Here is a 21845-nt window from a genome sequence, read left to right on the forward strand (position 1 = left end):
ATATTTCTATTATATGCATTAAAAATTTTAATTTAATAAGTTATAATTTGTGACAGTCAGTAGTCCCGTGATCCGTAAGGGGAAATACCGGGTAAGCTGTGCAATCCCACACCGCCTGGGGAAGGTCAAGCGCGATGATTCTGAGACTGTGTAGGTATGGGACTACACAGTTGAAGAGAGCTTAAATGGATTGATTGGTACTACCTATGTCAACAAGGTGCATCTTGTTTTTCGGTAGCCCATCTCGAAAGAACTCCACAGTTAAGCGTGCTTGACTTGGGAGCAATTTTAGGATGGGTGACCTCCTGGGAAGTTTTCCCAGGAAGCGTGCGAGTGAGGACAAAGCACGCTAAAAACACTCGTGTTGGTCTGTAGGGCCAGTCGTCAATCCAGGAAGCAGCCAGAGTGACGTACTCGTGTATAAGAGCCATTCATTCCGTGGGTGTAAGGACCCAATGGAGGCTTGAAGCGGGGACGTTACAAAATGGTATCAGAGCCTTGACCCAGCCGGAAGTGTGGTCGACGAGGACGTCAGACCCCGTAAGGGGGGGTGATTGTGACAGTCAGTAGTCCCGTGATCCGTAAGGGGAAATACCGGGTAAGCTGTGCAATCCCACACCGCCTGGGGAAGGTCAAGCGCGATGATTCTGAGACTGTGTAGGTATGGGACTACACAGTTGAAGAGAGCTTAAATGGATTGATTGGTACTACCTATGTCAACAAGGTGCATCTTGTTTTTCGGTAGCCCATCTCGAAAGAACTCCACAGTTAAGCGTGCTTGACTTGGGAGCAATTTTAGGATGGGTGACCTCCTGGGAAGTTTTCCCAGGAAGCGTGCGAGTGAGGACAAAGCACGCTAAAAACACTCGTGTTGGTCTGTAGGGCCAGTCGTCAATCCAGGAAGCAGCCAGAGTGACGTACTCGTGTATAAGAGCCATTCATTCCGTGGGTGTAAGGACCCAATGGAGGCTTGAAGCGGGGACGTTACATAATTATAAAAAAAAAATTTATCAATTAAAATTATTTATCATGTAAACTTTATTATATAGCTTTTTAAATGTAATGAAAATTCTAATCATCATTATATTATAATTCCATTAATTATTTTTTAAAGCAAACTAAATATTGTAATAATAATTCTAATTCCATTAGTATTATCATTACAATAAATCAAATATAACCTTAGTTATTATTAGATGAGTTATAATTAATTCATTAGTGGCTATGATATATATTAAAAATTAATTGGAAGTCTTTTTTTTTTTAATATTTCCTTAGAAAACACCAAAAGTCATCTGTATTATATAAAGACACATTATTGTCACGGAGACATTGTCACTAACAATTCTTGTTAAATTTAATGAAATGAATCTTTCTCTTACATATATATATACTAGCAAAAAATTACGTGCGAGGCACGTATACTAAATTTTATAATAGGTATTTTCTACTTTATTTAAAAGTGATATTAAAAATTAAAGAAAAAATATTATTAGTTATTAGGTGAGATTATTAAAAATATAATAGATGAATGTTACGTGTCAAAAGCCATGTATGATTAGTAATATTTAAGTTTTTTTTTAATGTTAAATGTAATATTAAAATAAATAATTTATGAATGATAATTGTAAAAAAACATAATAGTAATTTGATAAAAAAAAATAATATATTGTGCAAAATTTTAATAAATAAAAATTAAACTGAAAATGTTAGTAAAATATAACAAAAGCAATAATATTAAATCTATGAAATTAAAAGCTAAATAATATGTAAATTGTTGATATTTTTGTGAAAGAAACAAATCTATATCATATTGTTAAAGACAATAAATTATGGAGATTTTCAAAATTAAAAAGAAACATATACAATTGAAAACACTATTGAAAAAGCCCCTCTAAAAACTTCCTCTGGATATAGTCCTTTGACCGAGCTTGTTAAAGAATGAATGCTTTAGCAATATTTTTGCAGAAGGGAGCCTTAAATAGTCTTTTATCAAGCAAGAAGCAACCATTTGCCTAAAGCTCTAAAGAAAGACACCAAAGAGAAAGAAGCTCATTCACATGTATAATCATAATGAATGAAAAGTATAAATAAGATATTAAGAGGTAAAGATCATACATAAGAAAACATATCATCCGAAGGATTAGTAACGCAAGGAGGTCCACTTTGCAGTGTCATTAGTAGTATCTACTCACAATTTAAAAATTGGTTCAGATTAAACTCTATTCGTAATTAAAGTGATTAGAGTCCAATAAATTGAGCAAGCTATGCACCTTTATTGGAGGGTATCTTGAGAAAGGAACATGACCATGAGCAAGCTCTGTTGCAGTTATACCAAAAGACCCTAGAGAGAGCTAAGACCCTGAATTGATTCACTTAAGTGTGCATTCGTTACAAATATTAGAACACAGTTAGACCAGCAAGATGTCCCAACAATCGTGTTCCTTAAAGACCAAGGGGGCAGCAGTAATTTCACAGTTTTTATCTTGGTTGATCTGAGAGTATCGATAGATTTACACTTCCTGAATCACTTCATAATGGTGGCAAAAATTTGAATCTGAATTCTTATATCTGAACTTTGTAAACACATAACAAACAGAAGAATGTTCAAAAAATTTCCAAAATATATATACAACAATATTTTTTCTCTTTAACATAAGCTGTATGAAGATAACCTTTTCCAGAATTCTATATAAGTTGAAACAAGGAACCTTCTTTGCCCATTAAAATGATCTTGGTAACTGAAAACACAAGCATCATCATGCTACTTGGAAAACTTCATCGCTTCCTCCTGCCTAGGAAATGTAGACCATATTTCCCTACTAAACACACAATAACACTCAAGTTACAACTCACTGAAATGTGACTTAACAGAAGTAGAGATATCAGTAGCAATGTAATAGGAGAAATACAAAGAAACACCTTGAGCTCAAAAAGATCCACACGAATTTCATTCAACAATCGCAATAGCAACCACAAGTAAATACTTTGTCAATGGAAGATTGTATTTTGGGTCGTTTCTTGAGTTTTTGGGATTGTAATTCTGGAGAAAGAATTGATGGGCATGTAGAAACACCATGCCTCAACTTTCTTTTACTTGCCTTCCTCTATCCTACATCAGATTCCTACATTGAAAGCACATAAGAGAAAACCACACGAATGAGAATGAATTTCTAACACCCTTTCGCCCTAACAAACAGAATCTTTAAAAGACATTGATGAATGAAAATGAAAAATGGATTGAATAGATTGAATGAATGAAATGATGATAAGAAAAAGAAATTGCCAAGAGTAGAAATACCGCACTTGAAGAGGCTTCATAAATTTTTATATCTGCTATAAGTAATAATAAAAACACCATCAGTATAAACTTTTTTTTTATATAAAGTAGTGAACAATACATGATTATAAACCAATTAAAATAGCAGCAAAAAAATATTAATGGAATAGAATGAGTATCATATGAACCAGTAAAAAAAAGAAGCATTGCATTGCAGTCTTATTTATACACCAGTAATATTCCAAATTTACATCTTTGTATAGGATGATACAAACTTGGAATGACTTAACCTTGTCATGAAACTTATCTTCTGCAAGTGTTGCCAATAAAATATAATTTATGATATAAGGCTGATGTTTTCTACTTCATAAAAGTCCAATTAATGAGGATTACCAATATGATTCTCATGATTCTCAACCTCGTCTTCAATCAGCAAATGATCCCAAAATTGAATTAAATATGTAAGTAGTAAAAGTAACTAAATAATTAGTAAAAAACTACCATCTATTCCGTATTTTTGAAAACCAAACAATCATAGTTTTAATAATGTCCCATTTAAACAGAACAAGGAAGCAAGGAAAATCAAATTAAAAATTTAAATAATCCATACAAAGATCAAGTGTAAATTGGAATTCTTATCTCTTATTTAATGGTGATTTGATTTGATTTGATGAAGCACTCAATTGAAGATGTAGATATACCTAAGAAAAAGGAAAAGTGAGATTTAATTCAGTCAGACCCAATTGAGAGACTATAAAATTTTTGAAAAGAAAAGCAGAAACAATGGTGAATGAAGAAGATGAAGAAGAGAGTTGGGCTGGACTGGCTGGATTTTTTTTAATCTAAAAAGGGACGAACTTATATGGGAAATAGTCACGAAGAAGAAAATAATCTACCAAATCAAAAAGAAAAAAATTAAACATGAAAGTCGTAGAATAAAATATTAGATTGATTGATTTTTGAGAAAAATACCAGAAACTTGGATTTCAATTGAAAAAAGATTTCTTAAATGAAAAGAGGAGAATCAGCCGCAACAAATGCTTGAGTTATTGTCACAGCCCGTAGTTGAGGAGTGAGATGAGAGGAATGCTCGATTTAAAAAGTTACCAATAAGTGATTCTAGAAATATGGTAGGCGGCCAAAGAATCGGCTTCCAATATTGTTTAATTTTTTTTTTAATTATTGGGTTTATTTTTTGAAATTGGAATGAAACCGTATAATTTGTTAGAGAGATATGTGGGTAAGATATTTTTTTTAATTTTAAAAAAGATCGTTTAATTTTTTGGGTTTAATTATTGGGTTTATTTATTTGTTAACGTTTAACGTTAACAGTCTGTTAAGTTAATCGTGTAAGGCTAAATAAAAAAAAGAATCGTTAAACCAAGAATCGTTAAACCAAGAATTGCCGTTAGATAGGCACTTTTAATATATAAAGATATATATAATAATTATATAATTAAACCGTGTTAAGTGTTAAGTGTTAAGATATACTTTGATTAATAATATTGTTTTGTATGTAGGAATAATTAATGATAAAAAAGAATTAATCAAAGAGAGAATTAATCGAAGGATATTTTTTTTTTTTTTTGGGAAAATCATGGCCATTATGAAAGCCAGTGAAGAGAGAATACACTATAATCATTCTAATATGTATATGTAATTAAGGAAATAATTAATATCAAATAACAGAAAACTAATGAGACAAATATTTGTATGTTATTATAATTAAAAGCAGAAGTACTAATTTCATTCAAAAAAAAAAAAAAAGCAGAAGTACTTAAAATAATAATAATAATAATAATAATAATAATAATAATAAGTACTTATCTTGAAAACGCGGTATTAATTAATAAGAAACTTTCAAAGAGGTTACATATTAAATTTTATAATGCATCCTCCTCTAAAAGATACACGAGCAGCTATTAAGCACGATGCTTAACATTTTTTAGACATGTCGTTTTGCGATTAGCTAACAATACTTCTAAAAAATTATTACATTTAAATATATAAGACTCAATACTTAGTTAGACCAATAATGATATTGACACGTAGAAATGTGCTAAACACTACTAGTGCCCTTTAACATTTCTTGAGATACACTAATGTATCTTTATTTATTTCAGTATTTGAGAAAAACTTTTAGTACAATTTTTTATAGTCATATTTGTTATGAGAAATACTAAAAGACACTAGTGGTCTCTAACACATTTCTATGTGTCAATATTGTTATTGGTCTAATTAGGTATCAGGTCCCATATAATTTAATATAATAACTTTTGGGGAGTATCACTAGTCAATCGCAAGGCGACATGTCTAGAGGTGCTAGGCACCACTGGTGCCTAATAACAATGCTCATTTGTTATAGTTATTTAAAGATGTTATAAAATTTTGAGAAATTTGAAAAAATAATTACCACGTTAAAAACAAGGTTCATTCAAATAACCTGTTACAGCGTGACTTTTTTTATTTTATATGCGTGTGAAATAGATTGTTTGAACATTGGTTTTTATATTATAAATTATTCTGAACTTATTAAAATTTTACAGAATGTCTTAAATAACTATAACGTATATAACTATGAAAAAAAAAACAAATTAAAAAATTATTCTAAATATTAAAATAAATAAACTTACATCGATTACAATTTTTTAAAGAAGTGTATTATAGCAACCTATATTTATGTTGTCACCATAAAATAATAACAAAAGGGATATGAATCTTTGTCCCTTTGACAAAATTGTATATAGTTTACAAGTAACTTGTTAAATATAAAACCAAAAGCAAAGAATTACTGTATATTAGAATATTTTTCAATTATGGAATAAAATATTAAAATTAATTTTGAGATAATGAAAATTTCATATTTATTGAATTTAGACAAAATTAATTAGATGATATACTATGATCATATTGTGATATTCATTACTCGATTTAATTTTCTAATTAATTGTCAAAATATTCTGACAATTAATGTAGTGTAGATACTGATGTAGTATCTCACCTATAAATATAGGGTCTTAGTCCCCGAGCTCTTCACTCATTCTGTGTAAATAGCAAATTCTATCTAAAGAGAGTTGAGAAAGCTCGGAAGTCTGATTTCCCATATGTGACAGTCAGTAGTCCCGTGATCTGTAAGGGGAAACACCGGGTAAGTTGTGCAATCCCACACCGCCTGGGGAAGGTCAAGTGGGATGATTTTGAGACTGTGTAGGTATGGGACTACATAGTTGAAGAGAGCTTAAATGGATTGATTAGTACTACCTATGTCAACAAGGTGTATCTTGTTTTTCGGTAGCCCATCACGAAAGAACTCCACAGTTAAGCGTGCTTGGCCTGGAGCAATTTCAAGGATGGGTGACCTCCTGGGAAGTTTTCCCAGGATGCGTGTGAGTGAGGACAAAGCACGCTAGAAACACTCGTGTTGATCTGTAGGGTCAGTCATCAATCCAGGAAGCATCCAAAGTGACGTACTTGTGTATAAGAGTCATTCATTATGTGGGTGTAAGGGCTCAATGGAGGCTTGAAGCGGGGATGTTACAAATGGTATCAGAGCCTTGACCCAGCCGGAAGTGTGGTCGACGAGGACGTCGGACCCCGTAAGGTGGGTGATTGTGACAGTCAGTAGTCCCGTGATCCGTAAGGGGAAACACCGGGTAAGCTGTGCAATCCCACACCGCCTGGGAAGGTCAAGTGGGATGATTCTGAGACTGTGTAGGTATGGGACTACATAGTTGAAGAGAGCTTAAATGGATTGATTGGTACTACCTATGTCAACAAGGTGCATCTTGTTTTTCGGTAGCCCATCACGAAAGAACTCCATAGTTAAGCGTGCTTGGCCTGGAGCAATTTCAAGGATGGGTGACCTCCTGGGAAGTTTTCCCAGGATGCGTGTGAGTGAGGACAAAGCACGCTGGAAACACTCGTGTTGATCTGTAGGGTCAGTCATCAATCCAGGAAGCAGCCAAAGTGACGTACTTGTGTATAAGAGCCATTCATTCCGTGGGTGTAAGGGCTCAATGGAGGCTTGAAGCGGGGATGTTACACCATACCAAAGCTATCACTGGGATTGAAGCTTAAAGATCAATGACTGGAGATATTTCGATCATTTTATTGCATATACAGTTTCAATATGTTTATAATTTATTCTTCTTTTCATATCATTCATATATACTTTATTTTTCATATCAAATTAAGTCTAACAATTGATATCAGAGCGTTTTTTATCTATGTCTTGATTAATATTTTAAGTTTTTTTACATGTATATATATGTATATGTAACGTCCCCGCTTCAAGCCTCCATTGGGTCCTTACACCCACGGAATGAATGGCTCTTATACACGAGTACGCCACTCCGGCTGCTTCATGGATTGATGACTGACCCTACAGACCAACACGAGTGTTTCCAGCATGCTTTGTCCTCACTCGCACGCTTCCTGGGAAAACTTCCCAAGAGGTCACCCATCCTTAAATTGCTCCAAGCCAAGCACGCTTAACTGTGGAGTTCTTTCGAGATGGGCTACCGAAAAACAAGATGCACCTTGTTGACATAGGTAGTACCAATCAATCTATTTAAGCCCTCTTCAACTGTGTAGTCACATACCTACACAGTCTCAGAATCATCCCACTTGACCTTCCCCAGGCGGTGTGAGATTGCACAGCTTACCCGGTGTTTCCCCTTACGGATCACGAGACTACTGGCTGTCACAATCACCCCCCCCTTACGGGGTCCGACGTCCTCGTCGACCACACTTCCGGCTGGGTCAAGGCTCTGATACCATTTGTAACGTCCCCGCTTCAAGCCTCCATTGGGTCCTTACACCCACGGAATGAATGGCTCTTATACACGAGTACGCCACTCCGGCTGCTTCATGGATTGATGACTGACCCTACAGACCAACACGAGTGTTTCTAGCATGTTTTGTCCTCACTCGCACGCTTCCTGGGAAAACTTCCCAGGAGGTCACCCATCCTTAAATTGCTCCAAGCCAAGCACGCTTAACTGTGGAGTTCTTTCGAGATGGGCTACCAAAAAACAAGATGCACCTTGTTGACATAGGTAGTACCAATCAATCTATTTAAGCCCTCTTCAACTGTGTAGTCACATACCTATACAGTCTCAGAATCATCCCACTTGACCTTCCCCAGGCGGTGTGAGATTGCACAGCTCACCCGGTGTTTCCCCTTACGGATCACGAGACTACTGGCTGTCACAGTATATACGATCAGTTTATTTTTATTTATGGCCGATTGTGAATTCTTTTTATTTTTTTGATCTTTTGATTCATGTAGTTGTTAATTTTATTATATATTAATATTTTATATATATCAAAATAATTATTTTTACATATATATACATGTATATTCATATTTATATATATAATATATTGGCGGACTCGGAATTTAAAGTGAAGGGAGCAGGAGGACAAAAATAATCTCAGAAAGAAAAAATATAAATGTTATATTAGGATTTGAACCCTTGACCTCTAACACATATGTAATCTGGCTTAACCATTACACCCAGCCTATTATTATGTGTATGAATATTATCTTTTATTACAAATATATGTTGTAACTAACTAAAATACATATACATTTATTTTCCGATTTTTCTTTTCAGGAGCGACTGCCCCCCTCGCTACAATTTGGGTTCGCCCCTGAGTATATATATATATATATATTTCACATATATATATTTATATATATATTATGTTGTTTGCATAATTATTATAATCCATTCTATATTTATACCACATGCCCGTTATATGAACTTTATACCTCATTCTCTCTTAATTGGATCATCAGTATTAGGGTTGAACAACATGTAATTTAATCCAATTACGAAAAATTGAATATTGTATATCCACTTACAATTGGATTGGATCGATTATTGGATGTCAATATCAAAATCCAATTAAAAACCAACCCATTCCAATTACGTTTATGTATATTAAAAAATTATTTATATAATAAAAATATTTTAATTATATTTTTAGTGATTTTTTTTTTTGTGTTGAATATGTAACACTAGGTTATTTTATGTATTTATTTTCATGATATTGTATTCTATTTTATTTCTTAACAATATTATTGTTTTAGTTATTTCAAACTTTTAGTTGCCTTACACTTGTAACAGTGATATTTTTATGGAGTATTAAACTTAAATAAAATGTGATATTTAATTTTTATGTTTTTGTTTTCTTCATATTTTTAAGTTAATATTAAAATTTAGGTGTGTAATTAGATATGTAATTAAAAAACTGATTCAATCAAATTAGCAATTGGATTGAATTTTGAGGTCAAATTAGATTGGATCGGATGATAATTTTTCAAATTCAATATCTAATTGAATTGAATTGGATGAGAAAAAAAATGTTGGACTAGATTAGATACCCAACCCTAATCGGTATGCACTTGGAGAGTATTCTCATCCCATTAAGGATGTCACCGCTACAGTAAGCTAGTCTCTCAAAAGGCCAAGCATAATCCTTCTCATGAGAGACTATGGTGGGGTTCGAACCCTTAGCCCAAACAAAAAAAGATGATAGTAAAAGCATTCATATTACTACACTACACAATATGCGGTTAATTTTAAAGCATTATTATTATTATTAGAGTATTGCTAGGCATCAGTAATGTCTAGCACCCCTACATATGTCGTTTTGTGATTAGCTAACGATACTTTCTAAAAATTATTATATTAAATTATATGAGACCCGATACTTAATTGAACCAATAACGATAATAACACATAAGAGTGCTAGATATTATTGATGACTTTTATTATTTCTCAATATTATTAAAAAGGCACGTTTTTTAAGAAAAAAAATAGAAAGAGAAAAAAAAAAAGGAAAACACATGTTCTACCTTAGTTTGTTTGTCGTTGACATATATCAGTAAAGATAAAAAAAAAAAACGTTGGAGAATAATATATTATTACTCAACATAATTTACAAACACGAAAATAGAAGTAAATTCATATTTTGTTTGAATTTAAAATAAAAAAGTAAAATTTAAAAATAAACAAAAGATTCACAATGACATGATAATTAGCTGTGCCTTTGTTCAAGGTAATTAACATAAATCAGTGTAATAGAAATCAAGAAGTAACATATATAAAAGATGAGCATTGTCATTAGGTATCACTGGTGATTAGTACTTTTTCTACATGTTGTGTTGCGATTGACTAACAATACTCACTAAAAATTATTATATTAAATTATATGAGACTCGATACTTAATTAGACTAATATCGATATTAACATATAAGTAAGTGTTAGGTGCCCTTTAACATTTCTGATAATAGATATTATAAATGAGAAGCTTGTGTATAAGGAATTTTCTTTCTTATATGTGTCGGTGTATTTTTATACGTTTTTAACATAAAATAAAATATAATATCCTACATTTTGAGTAGAATAGAAGGATCAAGGATCATTAATTTATAGTTTAGTTAGTCCATGTTGACGGCTCCAAAGTACTCTTCTACATACTTTTCCATTAATTACTCTAGTATTTTTTTTTTTTTATTTATTGGTGTAGAAAAAGAATCTTAAAAAGAACCAATGGATATCTAGCACTAACTAAAAATGTCTACAGTTCTCGTTTGGTTGGGAGGAATAAAAATATAGGAATAGGAATGAGAATGGGAATAGGAATAAGAATAGAATGGAATAAAATTTAAAATGCATAAAAAAAATCGATAAAAAAATCATTAAATTTTTTTTCTTATTACATTGGAATTGTCATTTCTTTCTTTTTAAAATGGAATAGTCATTCCACCAAAATGGTGGAAAGAGCATTCCATTGGAATGCTATTCCAATACTTTAAAATGCAACCAAACAAAGGAATAGAATAAAAATTGTTTCCTTTCCATTCCATTCCATTTCATTACCTCCAACCAAACGCCACCACTTGTTAGGGTTTATAAAACACTTGAAAAATATATAAATCACAGATCCAAACATATTCCTATAAGTGCTTTAATATAGAAAACCCTAAATCATAAATCTATAAAGCCTTTGCTAAATTAAAGAAGAAGAAGATGATAAAATATGAGCGGAAGCACTAACCTGAAGCCATTGTTGGAGATTGCAGAGAAGGTTTTGATCTTCCAAGAATACACTATTTTCTAGAGTATTTTCTCTGATGGGGAAGGAGAGAATACAGAAAACCCTAGTGTTTCTTGAGGACCACTACCTATTTATAGACTCATCTTAGAATAAGTTTTGGGTATTTATAATTTGGCCCCTCAACAAATTATAAATTAACTTATGGTATCTACACATTAATTCCATGACACTTTAATACCCTTTTGATACCCATAACATAATTGGTCACTTAATTTTGTATCACACTTTATAATAGCATATACATTATACATATGTGCCCACATAGGATTTTTAATCCAACAATCTCCCACTTGGGCAACATATGTTACCTGATAAATGTATAACCTTATGAGCTCAAAATTTGCTATTATGTAAAGGTATTCACAACAATCTCGTCCATCAACTATACCCATATAGGATCAAAGCGATTTTCGTCATATCAATCATGACTAAACCCATCAATGGTCACATATACAAATATAGCCAAATGACATAGATCAATCATGGATGTGTAGCATGGAAATTACATGCAATGTGAATCGAACATGCCTATTTCCAACTGGTCCTCCTTAAACCAAAGTGAGCCAATAATACTACTTATGATCAAGTAGTCTAAAATCGGTGTGCAAAATCTAACCACCATATTTTGAGGAAATATTAGACTCACACATTACTAAGGTAAAAAAATATAACAATATATATAAAATTTAAGAACTATACCATCCTAGCTAGCGTTCCCCAATAACATTACTCATAGACAAATGTAAAGGGCATCTGTTTAAATTATAGTGTCATTATAGTATGAGAAATGTTAAAGGGCATCTGTGGTATCTAGCACTCTCCTACATATTAATATCGCTATTGGTTCAATTAAGTATCGAGTCCCATATAATTTAATATAATAATTTTTAGGAAGTCGCTAACCAATCACAATGCGACATGTCAAGAAGGTACTAGGCACCACTAGTACTTCATAACAATACTCTTATAGTATTATCTAAAACTTCTAAAAGTAGAGTTAAATAATGGAGAGGAGATAGAGATACCATTTGTAGTTGAAGATGCACTTATTATGTAACAATATTTTACTCATTGTCATTACTATGTATATAAACACATGTTTTTCTTTTTATATTGTTTTGACAAGAGTATGGGATACGTAAATACGATCTTGTTCAGGCATGGGATCCTTTGACAGCTAACATTATTTCCTTTTCCAACAAAAGTGTCTTCTTATAAATACAAGCACCAGTAATAAAAAAAATTAACTAAATAAATTGTCTTCCTATAAATCGCCATGGCATATTAGTATTTAGTGGTTTACAAAAACTTGAATAGCACTTCATGATTAGTTAGTGATATACTCCTAAGAACTATTATTCTAAGGTAAGCATTTAGTTGAGAGGAATGAAAATATAAGAACATGAATGGAAATGAGAATAGAAGTTGGAATAGGAATAGAAATGGAATGAAATAAAATTTAAAATGCGTAAAAAAAATTATTAATTTTTTTTTCTTTTGTTACATTAGAATGGTCTTTTCTTCTTTTTTAAAATGGAATACTCATTCTATCAAAATAGTGGAAAGAACATTTCATTAGAATATCATTCCAATACTTTAAAATGCAACCAATTAACAAAAGAATGGAATGAAAATTGTTTCTTTTTTATTCCATTTGGCCATTTCATTACCTCCAACCAAACATCACTTAAGTTATATGGAATCCGACATTTAATTACACAAATAATAATATGATACTGAGGAGGATTAGGCACCAGTGGTCTCTTTTACTAATTCTTTTATTATCTTAACAAGATTTTAATAAATATCATAAAAAGAGTGCTACTGTCAACCCCCTAATATAATTTTTTAGTCAACTTCTATGTTCAAAAACACATGCAAAAATACTTTTTTTAAAATATTTTTATAGCGGTATTCATTATACTTACAACATCATTCCCGTAAATTTTTGAATATTTTACAGTGCCGAAAATATGTTTAAAGGTTTTTAAACGCGCGTGGTAAACTAGAATATCGAAAACTCTATTTTTAACATTGTAAACTATTCGAAAATTTTTCAAAATTAATTGACAAAGATGATATTGTAACTATAACAAATACTGCTATGAAAAAAAGAAAAAAAATTTCTGAGATGTAATTTCGAGCGTTAAAATTAACTAAAAAATTATAATAAGAGATTATAATTATCCGTCCTAATATTTTTTTAGAGAATCGTTACTTTAGGGAGAAGAGAACACGTGCTTCTTTCTATATTGTTTTGATAGTAAATTGAAACACGTTCTTCCTTTTCCAACAACTTGTCTTAAACTATAAATACAACACCAATACTAACCAAATTTATTTAACAAATCAAACTAAATTAAATTATGACATCAATTTTCTTCTTCCTTCTCTCTACTCTTGTTTTCATAATCTCATCCTCAGATTCAGAAGCAGCCATTGTTTTCCCACTCACCAAAAACATAATCAACTCAACCAGTCACTACTACAGCACCACAATCCAAGTAGGCACTCCTTCAACCACCATCAATTTATTCCTCGAAATCGGAGTACAACTCACAAGCTTCACTTGCGACGACACAGGTTACGATTCCTCCACTTACCGTTTCATAAATTGCAACACCAAAAAGTGTGGACGTTTCTTGGGACCCAACCAATTATCAGGCGGTTGTCTTCAGTGTGCTTCTCCTAAACCATGGCCTCATTGCTCCAATCAAACTTGCGCTTTAGCATTTGGAGATACCGGTGGATTAAGCGAAGATTTCTTCAAGCTCAAAACGACGTCGTCGTCCTCCTCCAATCTCCTTCAAAATTCTCCTCGTCGTCTTCCTTTCGCTTGTCTTAACTCCGATTTCACAATCGGTTTCATGAATCGTCTTCCTCTTGGTACTAAAGGCTCACTTGGTTTAGGAAAGAACCCATTCTCTTTCGTTGCAGAGCTTTCTTCGGCTTTTAATCTTCCTAAGAAATACGCCTTTTGTATTCCTTCCAATACTAAATCAACTGGGAATGTTTTCATCGGCGGAGCACCTCATAATTTGTCGACCAATCTCCTCAGAACTCCTCTTGTGATTAACCCCATTTCTTCGGTGAATGAGTTAGTAAGAATATTTCATAGGAGTCAAATCCATTAAAATAGACAACAAAAGAGTTGTTAATTTTGATACTTCTTTGTTGTCCATTAATGCCACCGATGGAGTTGGTGGCACTACCCTTAGTTCTTCAGTTCCTTATGCCGTTTTGCATAGTTCCATCTATAAGGCTGTTGTTTCGGATTTTGTTAAGAAAGCCGCTACTCGGAATATTACCAGAGTAGCGGCTGTGAAGCCCTTTGGTGCGTGTTTCAGCACTAAAGGGGTTCATTGGACGAGAGCGGGACCCAGAGTCCCGACTATTGATTTAGAGTTGGAAGGGAAGAATAAGAGCGTGAATTGGAGAATACATGGTGCTAATTCGATGGTGGGAGTTAATGAGAATGTGATGTGTTTGGGATTTGTGGATGGTGGGTTTGAGCCAAGAACTTCAATTGTTATAGGTGGGATTCAATTGGAGGACAATCTTTTGGAGTTTGATTTGACAACCTCTACACTTGGATTTACTTCTTCACTTTTAGTCAAAGACACTTCCTGTTCTAACTCTCAATTCTAGGCTATAGCATTATACCAGCATCATCTTTAAATTTTCCAAAAATGTCGTTTTTCTTTTTAAAGCATTAGTCCTTGATTAATTTTTTATTGTGTTCTTGAATGAACCAAAAAGACAAGTGAGTTACAAAGAAAACTTTCCTCACTTGTGTTCGATCACTCTCTAACTTTCATCTCTCTGAATTGGATTACAAGTATAATTTAAATGATATAAGTAAAAGGAGAATGGTATATATAGCTAAACAAAGTCCCAAGCCTCTAACAGAAATAATTAAACTTCCAGCTAACAAACTCTATCCAAGTTAGTGAGTAACTAACTGAAAATGGTAACTTATAACCATTCCTCACAAATCTTCACCTTGGTTCAAGTTAAGATGAGCCAAACATAGCTCTAATTGCTGTCCAATCAAGACCTGAGGGCTTAGCTAACCCCAATATTGATCAATTCCAAGCAGTACTCAAACTTTCTGCTTGGAACAACTTTGGTTAACATGTCAAAGGGGTTATCTTTAGTGCCAATCTTAGCAATATTGACAGCTCCTTTTTCCACAATCTCTTTTATGAAATGGAACTTTATATCAATTTGTTTTGTCCTCTCATGAAGCACTTGGTTTTTTATCAATTAAATAACACCTTAGAGTATGTTTGGTATTGTTTTTTGTTTTCAAAAAAATGTTTTTAAAGTTTTCAAAACACAAGTCGCGTTTGGTTAGTATTTTCTAAAAACAATATTAACCAAAAGTGAATTAGTTTTTAAACAGAAAACAACATTTTGTTGTTTTCAAAATTCTTGATTTTTGTAACTTTGTTTTCTGAAAACAGTTTTCAAAAAATAAAGCCAAACAAGCCTAATTGTTTTCAAAAAACAATTTTTCTGTTTTTAAAAACAAAAACAATTTTTAGTTATGATAATAAACATGCACTTAGTTGTCACAAAACACAATGATAACCTTTTGCTCAATCCTGAATTCTTCAATCAAACCAATCATCTAAACAGCTTCCTTTATAATTTCAGTGAGGGTCATATATATTCAGACTCTATTGTAGATAAAGTAATAACCACTTTTGCAAGTTGCTTTTCAACTAAGAGCACTCCCACACATGTTGAAGAAATATCTTATCAAGGACTTTCTAGTGTCTATGCAACTAACAAATTTTATTGTGGAACATCAATACAAATTTTAATAACAACATTTTTTTTATCTTCAATAAAATAACATTCTTATATTTTGCCACCTAAACTTTTTACCTCTATTCTCCAAAATACTATTGTTAAAGATGCTTTAATATTGCTCATGTGAGTGATTTGTGTTTGGTGAGATTTAATTAAAAAACTTAATGAGCACGTGTTTTTCTATATTCCTTTTGGAAATTTTATTATATAATACTTAAAAATATATGCATTATCAATTTTTAGACTTTTAATTAATTTATATTGAATAATATTTATTTTGGCTTGCTTTTTCCTTTTTACTTCTTTATATTAATAATAGCATCTTAAAAAAAATAACTCTCTCTAACTCACTCATCTCTTTGCTCACTCTTTCTATCAGTTAAAAAAAAACCTATTAATGACCACAACGTCCGGCGGTGACAGCGGAGATTCCACTAATGTCATGAATCACGCACAATGATTGTACAAAACTCGCAACACTCGCAATAATGGATAAGTGTTTTACAAAATAATTTTTTAAATATTTTAAAGAGCGTGTTGTTGTTGTTGTTTTTTTTTTTTTTTTGCGAAATGACAGGATCTGGTTTTTCCGGTGAAATCTAGAAATTTTTACGTTATATCGATAGTTTTCGATAATATGTCAATGTTTCATCGATGGTAAGTGTACCAAAATTAAGAAAGACTCTTATCGATAATTTTTCGATGGTTTCTCGATTATCTCCATAACGGTGTGAATTTTTTATGTTTTTTTTATTTATTATTTTTTTTTTGCATTTTTTAGTTTCTTATCGATGTTATAATTATATCGATGGTTTCTCGATAATTTTCATGATTGTGTGAATTTTTTGATGCTATAGAAATTATCGAAAAACCATTTATATACCATCGATAAGAAATTGAAAAAAATACAAAAAAAAATACACAACCATAGAAATCATCGAGAAACCATCGATAAGAAACTGAAAATGAAAAAAAAAGTAAAAAAAAAATAAAAAAATTCACATAGCCATGGAAATCATCGAGAAACCATCGATATACCATCGAGAAACCATCAAGATACCATCGATATACCATCAAGATACCATCGATATACCATCAAATAGAAACCATCGATAAGAAACTTAAAAAATAGAAAAATAAAAATCACACAACTATGAAAATCATCGAAAACCCATCGATAAGAAATTGAAAAATGAAAAAAAAAAGTAAAAAAAAAATAAAAAATTCACATAGCCATGGAAATCATCGAGAAACCATCGTTATACCATCGATATGCCATTGAAAAATTATCGATAAGAGTCTTCCCCAACCTTGGTACTCTTACCACCGATATATTATCGATAAACCATCGATATATATAACGTAAAAAAAACAGATAACACTAGAAAAATCAAATTATGTCGTTTTGCAAAAAAAAAAAAAAAATAGGAATTAATTGGGTCATGCAGTTACAACTCTCGATAATACATATTGAAACTGATGCTTTGTGAGTCTTCAATGCTTTAAATGCTTTATCTTTAGATTTATCATGTACACGGATTTAATTTTTTATTTACGTTGTTTCTCTTATCTTTTTTTGTTAGAGTTATTGTTTCTCATTCTAAGAAAAATATTAATCAAGCTACACATGGATTAGCAAAATATGTTTTAGAGTTAGATAAGATATTTGTTGAATAGGAGAAATTTCTTATTTAATTTTCTTTGTTATTGTAAATGACTTTTGATTTATTAATTATAACGTTTAATTTTCTAAAAAAAATAAAAAATAAAAATCAATCTTTGTGTAATAAATAAAAATCAGGTATAATAAAAAGTTAGAAATTATATGTGTACAGAATCTTTTTTATAATTATGTGAATTTTCATTTTTATATATATAAATTATAATTATGTACAATCAATTAAGTACTTTTTAAAATACATGGGAGTGAAGGAGTGATGACTATAATTGCACTTAACCATAACATTAAGTAGTAGTGCTAGACATTATGATTTAGCATTTGTTTAACTATTTTTACAAAAGCAACGTTACAAATAATAATTATTATATTTAGATATATGCAAGTTGATAATTAAATATTGAGCATTCTTATTAGCACTATCTAAAAAGTTATATTTTATAAAAAAATTATTATAATAAATTATGTGATATCCGATATTTAACTGCATCAATAACGATATGACACTTAAGAAGATATTAAGATATATGCAATTTGATATTTAAATATTGAATATTGTTATTAACATTATCTAGAAGTGGTATCATATGATTAGTTAGTAATACTCTAAAAAAAAAATTATTATAATAAATTATATAAATCTAAATTAAGTACATATCTTCTTCTAAAGGGTTCGTTTGGAACGTCGTATTAGGTCGTATTGTATTGTATTGTATTATATTAAATTGGATTATATATCATATTTTTATATAATACTATGTTAAACTTTAATTTATACTAAAACATTATATATTTAAGTGTCCATAAAAGTTAATACCACATATAGTTTTACATAAAAATATTGCATAAAATACAATTCAATATAATACAATACAATATAATACGATCTAATACGGCGTTCCAAACGAGCCCAAAATGATTTAAATTGGTTTAATACACTAATTTTTAATATTGCATCTTCATTCCTATTGATATTGTTGATGTGAGCTGAACATCGGGCAGGTTAACTGGGTTTCGGGTTCGCGGGTTTTGGGTTTACGGGTTTCGGGTTCAAAAAAATGAAACCGAACCCGGACCCGGATAGAGCACGGGTTGGTGGGTTTGCGGGTTTCGGTTGGCCGGGTTGACCGAGTTGGCGGGTTGACCCGGTCAACTCGGTCAACTCTTTAAAAAAATTAATTTTTTATTCAAAACTAATAAAAATAACAATAAATTAAAATAAAATTTATATATTATTTAAAAATTATTATATATTTCTGAATATAAATTATTTAATATAATATATATAAATTTTTAATAAAAAATTATATATAAAAATATATTTAATTTATATTATTTAAGAAAATAAATTTATAAGAAAATCAAAAAAAATAAAAAAAATCTGAGAGTTTAAATTTTAAAACAAGTTTGGGATTTTTTATTTTTCAATTAATATTTTAAAAAATATATATAAATTGTAATAATAAAATAAAAATAAATATAACATATTTAAATTGTAGGTTGGCGGGTTCAATCCGAAACCCGGTATTCCTAAAAACTCAACTCGCGAACCCGCCCGAAGGGTACCGGGTTGACCCCAACGCGCCCGAATATTTTTTCAAAAAAAAAATTTGCAGGTTCATCGATTCGGATTCGGGCGGGTTGCTGGGGTTCGGGTCGAACCCGCTAGAAATGTTCAGCCAGTGGTTTTTGTTTGGTGAGATTTAATTAATTAAAAAACTTAATGAGCACGTGTTTTTCTATATTCCTTTCCCAACATCTTGATTCTTTTTTAAACTATAAATACAACACCAATACCAATAGTAGGCACTAAGAAAAATATAATAAGAGCAATATGGCATACTCATCATCATATTTCCTCATCACTATTCTCTCAACTCTCCTTTTCATAATCTCATCATCACAATATTCAGAAGCAGCCATTGTTTTCCCACTCACCAAAAACATAATCAACTCCACCAGTCACTACTACAGTACCAAAATCCAAGTAGGCACTCCTTCAACCACCATCAACTTACTCCTCGAAATCGGAGTACAACTCACAAGCTTCACTTGCGACGACACAGGTTACGATTCCTCCACTTACCGCTTCGTAAATTGCAACACCAAAAAGTGTGGACGTTTCTTGGGACCCAACCAATCATCAGGCGGTTGTCTTCAGTGTGATTTTCTTAAACCATGGCCTCATTGCTCCAATCAAACTTGCGCTTTATCATTTGGAGTTATCGGTGGATTAAGCGAAGATTTCTTCAAGCTCAAAACGACGTCGTCGTCCTCCAATCTCCTTCAAAATTCTCCTCGTCGTCTTCCTTTCGCTTGTCTTACCTCCGATTTCACAAACAGTTTCATGAATCGTCTCCCTCTTGGTACTAAAGGCTCACTTGGTTTAGGAAAGAACCCTTTCTCGCTTGTGGCAGAGCTTTCTTCGGCTTTTAATCTTCCTAAGAAGTACGCCTTTTGTATTCCTTCCAATACTGAATCAACTGGGAATGTTTTCATCGGCGGAGCACCTCATAATTTGTCGGCCAATCTCGTGAGAACGCCTCTTCTGATCAACCCCATTTCTTCGTTTTATGAGTTAGTTCTACCATATACTACTTCGGAAGAATATTTCATAGGAGTCAAATCCATTAAAATAGACAACAAAAGAGTTGTTAATTTTGATACTTCTTTGTTGTCCATTAATGCCACTGATGGAGTTGGTGGCACTACCCTTAGTTCTTCAGTTCCTTATGCCGTTTTGCATAGTTCCATCTATAAGGCTGTTGTTTCCGATTTTGTTGATATGGCCGCTACTCGGAATATTACCAGAGTAGCGGCTGTGAAGCCTTTTGGTGCGTGTTTCAGCACCGAAGGGGTTCGTTGGACGAGAGCGGGACCCAGAGTCCCGACTATTGATTTAGAGTTGGAAGGGAAGAATAAGAGCGTGAATTGGAGAATACATGGTGCTAATTCGATGGTGGGAGTTAATAAGAATGTGATTTGTTTGGGATTTGTGGATGGTGGGTTGGAGCCAAGAACTTCGATTGTTATAGGTGGGATTCAATTGGAGGATAATCTTTTGGAGTTTGATTTGACAACCTCTACTCTTGGATTTACTTCTTCACTTCTAGTTAAAGACACTTCCTGTTCCAACTCCCAATTCTAGGCTCATCTTTAAATTTTCCAAAAATGTCATTTTTCTTTTTAAAGCATTAGTCCTTGATTATTTTATGGCAGCAACTTTTTTCGTTTTTAGTGTTTGTAATTTTTATTTTTTTTATCATGGCTGTTGTGATCGAATCACATAGACAGCTCGAGAAGAATACAAACACACAAAAACCTCAACAACACAATAAATAGAACCAATAAAAAGAGATTAAATGAGGGAAATAGGCGCGAAAATTAAAGAAAGATAACACCAAGATTTAACGATTTCGAGCCATGTGCAAGGCTATACATCTCGATTGAATAGCAACCTCAATCCTCTTCATTAATCAGACCAAGTTTCAGGGAATACAAGTCTTGTAACTTTCCTTAGTACTTGTGTTCGATCACTATCTAACTTTCTTTTTCTCTCAATCTCTCTGAATTGGATTACAAGCAGGGGCGACCCTAGGTTAAGCGGGTTAGGTCTGCACTTAGGGCTGACTCATTTTAGGAGCCCAAATAAAAAAAATATCTTTTAAAAAAGAGATAATTACATAAGGTACTATTTTTTTTTGTAAAAAAATTACATTTTTACGTTTATTTTTATTTTTTTTTACATTTTTACGGTTTCTATAAAAATAACACGAAAACAACAAAAAAAACTACATAAAAGTAACATGAAAATAATATTAAAATAACAACAAAAAATCAACAACAAATTAACAAGAATACAACATAAAAAGACCGTATTTTCTATAAATAAAATAAAAAAATCGTAAAAATATTTAAAATTCTGTAAAACTGTATTT

The 21845-nt window shown here is 31.9% G+C and overlaps 1 protein-coding gene, 1 long non-coding RNA gene and 1 pseudogene across 5 annotated transcripts; 2 read left to right on the forward strand and 1 right to left on the reverse strand.

Annotated features, from left to right (window-relative positions):
• Positions 1 to 1809: 1809 nt before the first annotated feature.
• On the reverse strand, positions 1810 to 5186 carry LOC115710281 (uncharacterized). Of its 4 annotated transcripts, XR_009684367.1 has the most exons (6): positions 4253 to 5186; positions 2923 to 3981; positions 2676 to 2822; positions 2274 to 2571; positions 2119 to 2187; positions 1812 to 2023 (listed from the first exon to the last, which is right to left on the reverse strand). It is a non-coding gene; the product is annotated as an uncharacterized LOC115710281 (long non-coding RNA). The 4 variants fall into 4 exon arrangements; XR_009684368.1 differs by having other exon boundaries at positions 1810 to 2571; positions 2923 to 3125; positions 3302 to 3981; positions 4253 to 5183; XR_009684366.1 differs by having other exon boundaries at positions 1811 to 2023; positions 2119 to 2571.
• Positions 5187 to 13738: 8552 nt separating this feature from the next.
• LOC115722044 (probable aspartic proteinase GIP2) lies at positions 13739 to 15145 on the forward strand (annotated as a pseudogene).
• Positions 15146 to 19717: 4572 nt separating this feature from the next.
• On the forward strand, positions 19718 to 21144 carry LOC115722039 (probable aspartic proteinase GIP2). Its single transcript, XM_030651163.2, has one exon. The coding sequence runs from the start codon at positions 19742 to 19744 to the stop codon at positions 21053 to 21055; it is 1314 nt and encodes a 437-aa protein (XP_030507023.2). The 5' UTR covers positions 19718 to 19741; the 3' UTR covers positions 21056 to 21144.
• The last annotated feature ends 701 nt before the right edge of the window (positions 21145 to 21845 follow it).

Source organism: Cannabis sativa, chromosome 9 (assembly GCF_029168945.1).
Source record: "Cannabis sativa cultivar Pink pepper isolate KNU-18-1 chromosome 9, ASM2916894v1, whole genome shotgun sequence".
Lineage (NCBI taxonomy): Eukaryota > Viridiplantae > Streptophyta > Magnoliopsida > Rosales > Cannabaceae > Cannabis > Cannabis sativa.